The 10,818-nt window shown below is 41.4% G+C and overlaps 1 protein-coding gene and 1 long non-coding RNA gene across 3 annotated transcripts; one reads left to right on the top strand and one right to left on the bottom strand.

Annotated features, from left to right (window-relative positions):
- Positions 1–310: 310 nt before the first annotated feature.
- LOC114824406 (uncharacterized) lies at positions 311–2,920 on the bottom strand. Its single transcript, XM_029101248.2, has 3 exons — positions 2,531–2,920; positions 774–912; positions 311–672 (listed from the first exon to the last, which is right to left on the bottom strand). Exons 1-3 carry the CDS (start codon positions 2,894–2,896, stop codon positions 488–490), a joined length of 690 nt encoding a protein of 229 aa, XP_028957081.1. The 5' UTR covers positions 2,897–2,920; the 3' UTR covers positions 311–487.
- Positions 2,921–8,002: 5,082 nt separating this feature from the next.
- Positions 8,003–9,183, top strand: LOC139196465 (uncharacterized). Of its 2 annotated transcripts, XR_011581392.1 has the most exons (3): positions 8,073–8,420; positions 8,504–8,601; positions 8,777–9,183. It is a non-coding gene; the product is annotated as an uncharacterized lncRNA (long non-coding RNA). The 2 variants fall into 2 exon arrangements; XR_011581393.1 differs by lacking the exon at positions 8,504–8,601 and having other exon boundaries at positions 8,003–8,420.
- The last annotated feature ends 1,635 nt before the right edge of the window (positions 9,184–10,818 follow it).

Genomic DNA, 10,818 nt, shown 5'->3' with positions numbered 1-10,818 from the left:
ATACACACTTGTTTACTTTTGGTCTTTCGAATTACGAAAAGGAGGCTTTCAAGTCTTCACATACCCTTTCGTTTTAGCATGACAAAATAACAATGTTTTACAATTGCACTTACAAACGTTTGCACTCTGTACACTGACTAATAATGATGTTCAGCAATAATTGATACATAATCTAGCGTCAAAATTATGAATAAAGTAGAAAATACAAAGAAAAAGGAACGAACTGTGTGTTCAATCGCTAAGATACAGACGATGTTAGAAGCCCGCAGCCAAAGAGTTAGGACTGGTAGCCAAACGAAAACGAGAAGCCTTTGTATAAGAAAGATTCATTTGTTTTCACTTGGTTTATCACAGGAAACCGTATCGTAAGTTACAATGATAATATTTCTTAGCGTAAGTATTTGCAATTTGCAGGTGACCAATAGATACCAAACATCGCCGTGACTGTTGAGTAGTTCGTAACAGAATTACATAAAACATAATTCTACTAGGAAAGTGTGATGAAGTGCTGCAATGAACTAACCAAACTTGGAGGCCAATGCTTCGTTTCTTTGACGTATGAGAGGTCCGTATAGTGAGGATCAAGAAGCGTTGCAATTGTGAACTGATTTTCTGCAAGCAGTGGGGCGTGTTTGTCGACATACAAGGCTGCTGCTAGAGCTGCATGCACTTCTGTAGAAAAACCAAACAACAAAAATGAATTCGTTAGAAATTGAGAGAATTTTGTCGGGATTAGCTTAGGCAAGGAACGTAATATCTACTCAAGTAGGTACCTGGATATCCCTTCAAAGATATGGAAACATCCTCCATCTCTGCAACTGCATCTTCTCTGTTGCCAACCTCATACAAAACCAAGGATCTGCCTACTCTTGCATAGTCTGAAAAGGAAAAGTCATTGTACTTCTCAATCACCTGAAATGAGATAAAGACGATGTTAACTGTGAAACTCGTTTCTTCTACCCGTCTGTCTCTCCGAGTATAGTAATGGCTAGGTGCAAAGATGTTCCTTGATTAGAGAACTGAAACAATGCACAAAAGCACCAAAGACGATGCGACTTTTAAACAAGGAACCAAACCATCATGATTCATGATGATGACAATGACATAAAGTAGTTGGTTATTACTGAAACACAAGATATGCACATTTCAAATTGTCGAGAGGATTCAAAAAGGCAGAGCAATAATGATTATTAGACACACAGCAAAACCATATAATTCTGAGAGTTAACTGACCCAACACTCCTAATTTCTCTAATTTGTAGGCAGCGGAAGATTATAAAATAGAACACAAAAACAGGTGAACTACTTAATCCATCCGTTGTGCAGCTTATCTAAAGCTGGAACAGCTGTCTCTCTTCTCCTTTTTTTTTTTTTTTCGGTGAGGTCCATCGTAGCTAAGCACATTCCATGGAACCCAAGGGAAGATCAATTTAAAATATGAGAAATATGTTTCTTACATGCTATGTAATAACAAAAACACCATGGCATGGCAGGAGCTGTATCCTATCCAGTTCCGGCCATACACGCATTCAAGGAAATAATTGACTAGTTTTTGAAAGCTTCGATTTATTCGGACATAAAAATTAATTAAGAAAACCTTGTCATACAATTGACCCACAAATTCCATAGAAATCACAAATCAAATCTGACCTCATACGTGCGGGGAATACTAAAATTTTATTTTGCAAACCATAGGAGAAACTACATATGGCTTGACAAAGGACCATGCATCTTCATAGACATTGCTAGATAAAAACGCTTTCCTATAAGAGTAAGACCAGCCCCACTCTCTCTAGTGCACCACTCTGTTGCATTTCCAATAACCACATCCACACACAAATGCACACAGGCATACACTCATACGCCAAAACAAGAGAAGAGAAGCATGCACGAGACCAAATCAATTCCAGTTGGAAGATTGTAAGGTTGGAGGCTATTGGAAGAAGCTACTCTCGGCTGGAATGCTGGAAATCAATCACAGTCATACCTTTTTGGAGCTAGCTGTTATATCCATTGTATAACTCTTGGCTAGGGCTAGGTACTTTATTCAAGAGATTGTTTACTTTAGCCTACAATTAAGGGATCCTGTTTCCTAGTTATTGTAAAATAGTTAGTTGTCTTCCAAGGAGTAAATTAGGGAGTTGATTGGGAACTGATTGGAGGCTGTGTCCTCCGTTCCTTTCTCTATATATGTTCCAACTTGTAAATGATTTACACATGAAATATACATCAAAAATTCAATAATTCCACATAGCTTTAACAGGTGAGTCATGTCCGTACCGGAGTTTCAAGTCCACCATTGGCTTCATTCAATCAAGTTAACGGTTTATTTGGTTCATTCAATCAGGTGAGTCATGTCCGTACCGGAGTTTCAGGTCCACCATAGCTTAAAAGAAATATAATGCCCACGTTTCCTTGGGAAAGAAATAACCCCAAATCCAAATGTCCACCATTACCAATATATAAAGACAAAACTCAGGAAACAGGCAACAGGCAAAACGTAGTAGTGGTAAAGTGAGTGATTGAGTACCTGAGTAAAACAGACAAGAGCTTGGTCAAAGTCACCCAGAGCCTGCAGTTCCCTCCCTTTCTCCAACAACTCCAAGGCATCCGATATTCTTCGAGAAATTGCATCGCTTGCGTCTCTCTCAGCAGCGCTTATCGGGTTGAAGCTTGTGAGAGCAGAAGAAGTGGAACCAGAAGGGGTTGTTGAATTTACATTGCTACTGTTGGTGTCACTACAGCTAGCTTTACTTGGGAGCAGAAAAGTAGCCAAAGGAAGTGACAAGAGAACCAAGCGCCTGCTCAGCAATGGCCATTTTACGTTTGCTGGTTGAGTTGAGGAAGAAGAGGTCGGGAGAAGATGGGGAATGGGTGGTGCTTTACATGCCCTCATATTGTTTTGATTTAATTTTGTGGGCAAAGCCTTTCTGCCTCCTAACTTTATACTCTTTTTTATTTTTATTTTTTTTGTAAATCCAATTTTATTAGACTATTTCCAACCCTTTGAGTTAAAACCTAAAAATTTAACACATAAAATTTAAGTTTTAACCTATAAGCAGTTTTTTTGCTCCAACCATTCTAGGTTAAATTCTTGACCCGAGATTATTAAAGAATGAATTTAGGCTAATTTTTTTTGTTGAAGTAGGTTTTTTCAAAAAATAAAAAAAAAAATTATGTAGACTATCCTAATTTAATTTTATGAACATTTTAACCTAAAAATATCTAAATTCCGATAAATATTGAAAAATTACTAAACCGACACCACAAAACTCATGAAATGCTATGAAACAATATTTTTTTAATTAATTTAGCTGTTGGATTTAATTTTGGACCATTAGATCTTTTTTTTACCATTAGATTTGATCATATTAGATCTCAACCATTAGATTCAAAAAAAATTATAAATATAAAACCATTAATTGAATAAATTAAATGTGGACCGTTGGATAACCAATGGTCCATTTGAATTGTGACCATCAGATCAGAAAATGAGTCGTTGGGCTCGTGTCACGAGGCGAGATGATGGCTGACACACATGGGTGGGCCAGCAAAATGCTGAGGTTGCTTAATGCGTGGGCCGTGCGAACTTCTAGGCTTCGGCAAGTCAACTTCACTTCCCTCATCCCACTCGCACAAGTGGGTTACATCACCAAGAGTAGCTCCAGCATACGTTGGAGCCCGATGGACAAGTGCTCGAACAGCGCCACATTGCCCTAGCAACGAAGTCTAGCCCACGTTGGTGATTGTGCTTGAGGGAGAGGCCCGACATGAATAGCTAGACCGAGAGCCCGATGGCCAAATGACGCAAGGCTGACGTCAAGGCGATGTCAGCCACGTTTATCTTTTTTTGCGTCAGGCACATGCGCTTCAAGCGTCCGTGGTGGCGCGTCGTCCAACATGTTTTCAGACGTGGGGCTCGCGGCGCTTTTCTGAAATGTTACCGTTGGGGAGGCCACGTGGCTTCTCCACATCCGTTGGATTTCAACAACTACATTTTATGGACCATTGGATTTCAAATGGTAAAAAAAAAAAAATTAAACCTTTATTAATTTCAACCATTGGATTTGAGATCAACGGTCCACATTATTCGCCTTTATAAATTGAAAAAAAAAAGTAAAAAATTCTGAAATGTTACCGTTGTGCCACGTGGCACAATCTAGAGGGTTGGAATTTGTTGATGCACAAAATCAGCGAAGACTTTGGTACAACAGAAAGTGTCAGGTTTTGTGACCTTCGCTTGGTTGCTTCGGTCACTAGTGAGGATAAGTACGTAAATAAATAGAGACAGAGAAGCAAACACAGGATGTACGTGGTTCACCCAGATTGGCTACGTCCACGGAGTAGAGGAGTTCTTATTAGTAGTGAAGGGCTTACACAAGTACAAAGGATCAAGCTCTCAATTTAGTGAGTTCTTGTGAATGATTTAACACAAATGGCATTAGCCAATATTGTGGGGGAATGACCCCTATTTATAGAAAAACTTGTAGCTTTGTCACATTGACATGTGTCATGTTATGATTGGTTCTTGATGTCGACACGTGCTGCGCTCTGATTGGCTTCTAATCTTGACACGTGTCGAGTAGTGATTGGCCTCCTGGTCGGAGGGGAACTCTTCTGGGTCCTTGACAGTATAGCGTTGGCCGGTGCTCGGCAGTTTCGGGATTGGTCAAGTATGGTACAAACAGTGCTCCCCTAAGTTCCCGAGTGAGGGAAACTCCTCGGTTGGGGACTTGCAAGATCCAATCCCTTGAGTAATCACGAAACTTCTAAGTACCGAAGTGTGGTCTGATCTTCATCTGCCCTTCTCTGGAAGTACCTTTCCTCCATCCGGGAATGGTGTATTTAGCTGATGAAGATGCACAAGGTAATGTATCAATTTCACTTTGAAGCTTACTTGTAGTTTCGGGCTTGGTCAAGTGCGATACAAACCCTATAGTAGGAGTCCCCCAAGTCGCCGAGCTAGGAGATCTGCCGAAAGAGGTGACAGACAAGGTAAGCAGTCAAACTTCCAAGTAAGCAACCCAGGATCAGAGGTTTGACTTCGGCTTCCGGTTGATTGTTCTCCTTCTCCTTGTCTCTCATTCAACTGCCAGGATAAGGAGAAGCAAATGGATAAGAGATGATATGAGATACTTTTGCTTTTGAAGAAGTAACTTTCCACAGGCTTATTCTTGAACTGTGCTGGAGGGTTTTCTGGTGCCCTTCAGAGTATAAGGCCGACTCAAAAATTTGAGGGTCAAAACAAGTCCATCAAATCTAGAGTACGTTCGACCTTGATGATATGGGATACTTTTGCTGTTGACGGAATAATGAATGTGGTATGGAAAGGTGTCGTGCTGTAGTGATCTGTTTCAGCTCACCGTTGAACCTTCTGCTTCAATCTTTTGCATGGCAGAAGTGGTGTGCAACCTTTGCATTTAAATGGTCCTTCAGAACATTCCTTCATAGTGACTCATCCACGCTTGGCAGCTTCAGTGTAAAGAGCCAATATCTGATCAACTGTCATGAGGTATTTGCCGGTGGAATTCGTGACCTTGACAGCAGTTGAGGATGAGTACTCGAGAGCAATGCTAAGTAAGCAACCAGGCAAAGGCTCCAGGTAGTCAGTTCCAAATTGGAGGTTTGATTTCAGGTTCCGACTGACTGCTCTCTTTCTCCTTGTCCTGCAGGTGTGGACAAGGACAAAGACAAAGACAGGGAGAAAGCATGATATGGGATACTCTTGCTTTCGACCCTGATGATATGAGATACTCTTGTTCTTGGTGTGGCTTATTTGCTGAGGTATTATCGGGGGGAAATAAAGCTGAGTATTTCGAGAGGTTATGTTGAGGGTGCCTTTTCGAATGCGAGAAAGGGTTGAGCATTTTTGCAGGTTTGCCTGTCCGTTGAGGAGGGAGGTCAATGTATATAGGGATTTCCCAATAACAAGTAGTAATGTTATTCCTTTACCCTTCTTGGTCACAGCAATGTAGTGGGAGCTGCCAGCTTCACGTGTTTTAATTTTGTCAGAGCACTTTGAAAAAGTGGTATGTGGTATCTGGAAAGCTGATATTACGTGTGAAGATTACAGACAAGCTTTATCTAAGGAAATCTGGCTCTCGAAGTTCTGAGAGTTGTGCCTCTTCGGTTTTCGAACAAGCAATCCCGTCGAGGATCTGACTCTCGAGATTCGGAAAGCGGTGCTACTCCGGTTTTTGAGAAAGTAATTATGTTGGGAGTCTTTTCTCGAATGTGAGTAAAGGTTGGACGTTCTTGCCAACCTGTCTTGCCGCAAAACACGGAGGTCGACACACATAGGGACTTTCCAGTTGTCAAGCAGTGGTGCTGTTCCTTTACCCTTATGGGTAATAGTAGGGTAGCTGGAACTTCGAAATTCTCGTGCCTAAACTTTGTCAGAGATCTTTGACAAAGTTATATGTGGTACCCGAGGAGTTGATGGTGCATATGGAGAGCGGTGATTGAACAGTAAGATTCACGTGCTTTCTACTTCACCAGAAATCTTCGACAGATTGCCCGTAATTTCCACAAAGCTGAGTGTGCATGTGACAGGTGCTGACGAGGCTGAAAAAGCAGGTGCTTCTTCGATTTCTGAGATCGGCCCTCGTGGTCTCTGAGCAGCCCAGCTTTTGAGAAAGCAAACGCCTCTTCGATTTCTGAGATCGGCCCTCGTGGTCTCTGAGCAGCCCAGCTTTTGAGAAAGCAAACGCCTCTTCGATTTCTGAAGCTCCGTCGAGTGCAGATTTTTATAGAGGCTGGCATTAAGTTCCACAGCACACTTGAATCTCTACCAGTAGAAGCTCATTTCTTGCACTTCTAAGATCTTGATTTGTCTGACCTCTTCCTTCTTCAACACATTTGAAAATGTCTGGACCCTCCGACCGTCGTTTTGACTTGAACCTTGGAGAAGAGACAGCCACGCCTTCTCCAGACAACATATGGCGCCCATCCTTCATATCCCCTACTGGTCCTCTTACCGTTGGGGATTCTGTGATGAAGAATGATATGACCGCTGCAGTGGTGGCCAGGAACCTTCTCACTCCCAAAGATAACAGACTACTTTCCAAACGGTCTGATGAGTTGGCTGTTAAGGACTCTCTGGCTCTTAGTGTTCAGTGTGCAGGTTCTGTGTCTGATATGGCCCAACGCCTATTTGCTAGAACCCGCCAAGTTGAATCATTGGCTGCTGAAGTGATGAGTCTCAAACAGGAGATTAGAGGGCTCAAGCATGAGAATAAGCAGTTGCACCGGCTCGCCCATGACTATGCTACAAACATGAAGAGGAAGCTTGACCAGATGAAGGAATCTGATGGTAAAGTTTTACTTGATCATCAGCGGTTTGTGGGTTTGTTCCAAAGGCATTTATTGCCTTCGTCCTCTAGGGTTGTACCTGGTAATGAAGCTTCAAATGATGAACCTCCAATGCCTCATCCTTCTGGGGTTTTGTCAAGTACTGAGGCTCCGGATAACCACCCTCCGGTGCTTTCTCTTTCTGGGGCTTTACCGACTGCTGAGACTTCCCCTAAGCAACCTTTGTGAAGGCTCCCTTTTGTTTGTTTATTTTGACTCATGTATATGTACATATTTGTGGCTTATCGAAAATATTAATAAATAAGCTTTGCTTCATTTCAACATATTGTGTTAAATACACCAAAGCCTTCTTCATAAAGTTCTTTGAATTTTTGCTTTTGTTGAAACCTGTATTGTTGAAGCTTTGTGAGTGAAGCATGTAGTTTGAGGTAGTGTTCCCTTAATTTCCCGAGTGAGGAAAACTTCTCGGTTGGAGACTTGAAAAATCCAAGTCACTGAGTGGTTGTGAGACTGCCGAGTATCAAGGTGCAGTAGCATATGGTGGGAGTCCCCCAAGTCTTCAGGCAAAGAGAGTTGCCGAATGAGGTGTCTCGCGTGTTACTAATTTGTCAAAGTAACGAATCCTTGTTTCGATGTCACACATTCGTATATGCTTTATCTAAAAATATTTCCAACTTTTGTGTGTTTGATGCTGCATGCTATTGACTAGACAAGATCAAGTGCAATTAGTAGCTTTTCTCTCTTTTTCATCTTTTCTTTGGTGGAATTGCTTTTCGTTTCCACTAATCAGCCTGAGTGGATGCAAGATAACACCTTTCTCTATAGCTCAGATTGCAAAGTCGTCTTCATGAAAGTTTTTCCTTATCTTGTGAACTACAACATATCCCAATTTGAGATCCATCGGAGTAGTACAACTTCAGAAATTCAAGTATGATGAGTAACTGTTCATCAATGTTCTGTTAATCCGTCAGACTTGTTGTGAGCTTCGAAACTCCATTTTCTCTTGTTTAGATCAACATAATTTCTTCATCGAAGTTGTTCCTCAGCTTGTGAACTACAACATATCCAAATTTGAGATCCCTCGGAGCAGTATAACTCCAGAAATCCAGGTATGATGAATGACTGGTTATTATTTTTCTGTCAACCCGTCAGATTTGTTGTGAGCTTCGAAACTCCATTTTCTCTTGTTCAGATCGGTATGCTTTCTTCATTGAAGTTGTTCCTCAGCTCGTGAACTACAACATATCCAAATTGGAGATCCCTCGGAGCAGTATAACTCCAGAAATCCAGGTATGATGAATGACTGGTTATTATTTTTCTGTCAACCCGTCAGATTTGTTGTGAGCTTCGAAACTCCATTTTCTATTGTTCAGATCGGCATGCCTTCTTCATTGAAGTTGTTCCTCATCGTCTCTTTCATAACATATCAAAAATTCAGAATGAACTAATGGTTAAATATTTCCAGATCTTCGAAACATCACAGCAGCTTCGAAATCTGCAAGAATCCGACTGTCATGTTTGGAGCTTCAACACTTTAATTTCCGTCGCTCAAACAGAAATGGTTCCTTCTTGAAAGTTGTTCATATGCTCAAGAACTATAGGGTGTCCAAAATTCAGCTCCATTGGAGAAGAGCAGAGGTTGTAGAAATTTGATAGATGAAAGGAGGCGGAAGAGGGAGAGAGAGAGAAAAAGTCTCTTGGGTTGGATTTCTATTTTGGGGCAGATTCCAATTTTTGTAGCACCTTCATTATTGATGAATTGCTTGTACTTTTGTCCATTATGAAACTTGGGACTTTGGCTTGTTGTTGGATCTATTATAATATGTTTGGGAACATATATAAGTGAATAAATAAGAAGGAAAATTTTGGGCCCTTGTGGGTGTAAAACAAAAAATGTTTATGTTTACCCAAGTGTTTTTGTACAAGTTCAAGGGCATCTTGGGTTTTGTGAACAAAATTTGTTTATTTGGAGCAAGGTTTTGTGTTGAAGCTTTGTAGGTGAAGCTTTGGTGTTGAAGCTTTGTAGATGAAGCTTTCGAGGTGAAGCTTTGATGGTGAAGCTTTGTAGATGAAAGTATGTAGAGGGAGCTTTCTAGGTGAAGATTTTTTAGGTGAAGCTTTGTAGGTGAAGCTTTTTTAAGTGAAGCTTTTCGGGTGAAGTTTTTTTTGGGTGAAGCTTTGTGGGTGAAGCTTTTTAGGTGAAGCTTTGTGGGTGAAGCTTTTTAGGTGAAGCTTTGTAGGTGAAGCTTTTTTAAGTGAAGCTTTTCGGGTGAAGTTTTTTTTTGGGTGAAGCTTTGTGGGTGAAGCTTTTTAGGTGAAGCTTTGTGGGTGAAGCTTTGGAGGTGAAGCTTTTCGGGTGAAGCTTTTTGGGTGAAGCTTTTTAGGTGAAGCTTTGTGGGTGAAGCTTTGGAGGTGAAGCTTTTCGGGTGAAGCTTTTTGGATGAAGCTGTTTTTTTTTTTTTTTTTTTTTTTTTTTTTTTTTGCGCTTGACACGATCTTCATTTGCTTGTTTTGTAGTGACTATGGAAGACGGATTGCTTTCTGATTGAGAAGGGTTCCGGCATCGCTTGCTATGAATGTAAAAGAGTGAGGGCTGAGTTGGCTAAATTACCTCTTTATTGAATTCATTGCCAAATGGCCTTCATTACATAGGATGCCGAACGACTATAGCTCAACACTTGTACATCGTGAGTCTATTTGTAGTAGTACTTCAAGTGATCAGCGTTCCATGGATGGCCAAGGGTCTTGCCATTGGAGCTTCTAAGTGTGTAAGAGCCAGGGCGACTGATGCCAATGACTTCATACGGTCCATCCCAGTTTGGACTAAGTGTGCCTTCACTCGGGACTCTGTCGCAGAGTAATCTTTTCTTTAAGACCCAGTCTCCTATTTTGAAAGAACGAGGCTTGACCCTAGAGTCATAATAGTTGGAGATGCGCTGCTTGTAGGCGACATTCCTCAAGTGAGCTTGGTTTCTGTGTTCCTCGACTAAATCCAAGTTGAGGGTGAGTTGTTTGTCATTTTCACTTTGAATGTAGTTCTGGACTCGGAATGTTGCTTGCTCGAGCTCAACAGGGACAACCGCCTCTGTGCCAAAGGCAAGTGAGAATGGAGTTTCTCCTGTTGAAGTCCGATATGAAGTGCGATATGACCAAAGAACTTGGGGTACAAATTCTGGCCAACAGCCTTTAGCTTTGTCCAAGCTGGTTTTCAAAGTGCGCTTGATTATTTTGTTGATGGCCTCAACTTGTCCATTAGACTGGGGATGAGCTGGAGAGGCAAAGCATAAGTTGATGTTGAACTTAGAGCAGAACAACCTGAACTTCTTGTTGTCAAACTGTCGCCCATTGTCAGTGACTATCGCATTGGGAATGCCGAATCTACAAAGGATGTTCTTCCACACGAAGTCTTCTATCTTTGCCTCAGTAATGGTTGCCAAGGGTTCTACTTCGGCCCACTTTGTGAAGTAGTCCACTGCAACAACTGCGTAACAGACTTTGCCCTTCCCT

This window comes from Malus domestica, chromosome 01 (genome assembly GCF_042453785.1).
Source record: "Malus domestica chromosome 01, GDT2T_hap1".
Taxonomy (NCBI): domain Eukaryota; kingdom Viridiplantae; phylum Streptophyta; class Magnoliopsida; order Rosales; family Rosaceae; genus Malus; species Malus domestica.
This window is presented reverse-complemented; position numbering and strand designations above follow the sequence as displayed.

Coding starts and splice junctions, on each gene's coding strand:
- LOC114824406 (XM_029101248.2), bottom strand. CDS start 2,896: ATGAGGGCATGTAAAGCACCACCCATTCCCCATCTTCTCCCGACCTCT. Junction 913..2,530: donor CTCTTGTCTGTTTTACTCAG/GTACTCAATCAC, acceptor ATCTCATTTCAG/GTGATTGAGAAGTACAATGA. Junction 673..773: donor ATCTTTGAAGGGATATCCAG/GTACCTACTTGA, acceptor GTTTTTCTACAG/AAGTGCATGCAGCTCTAGCA.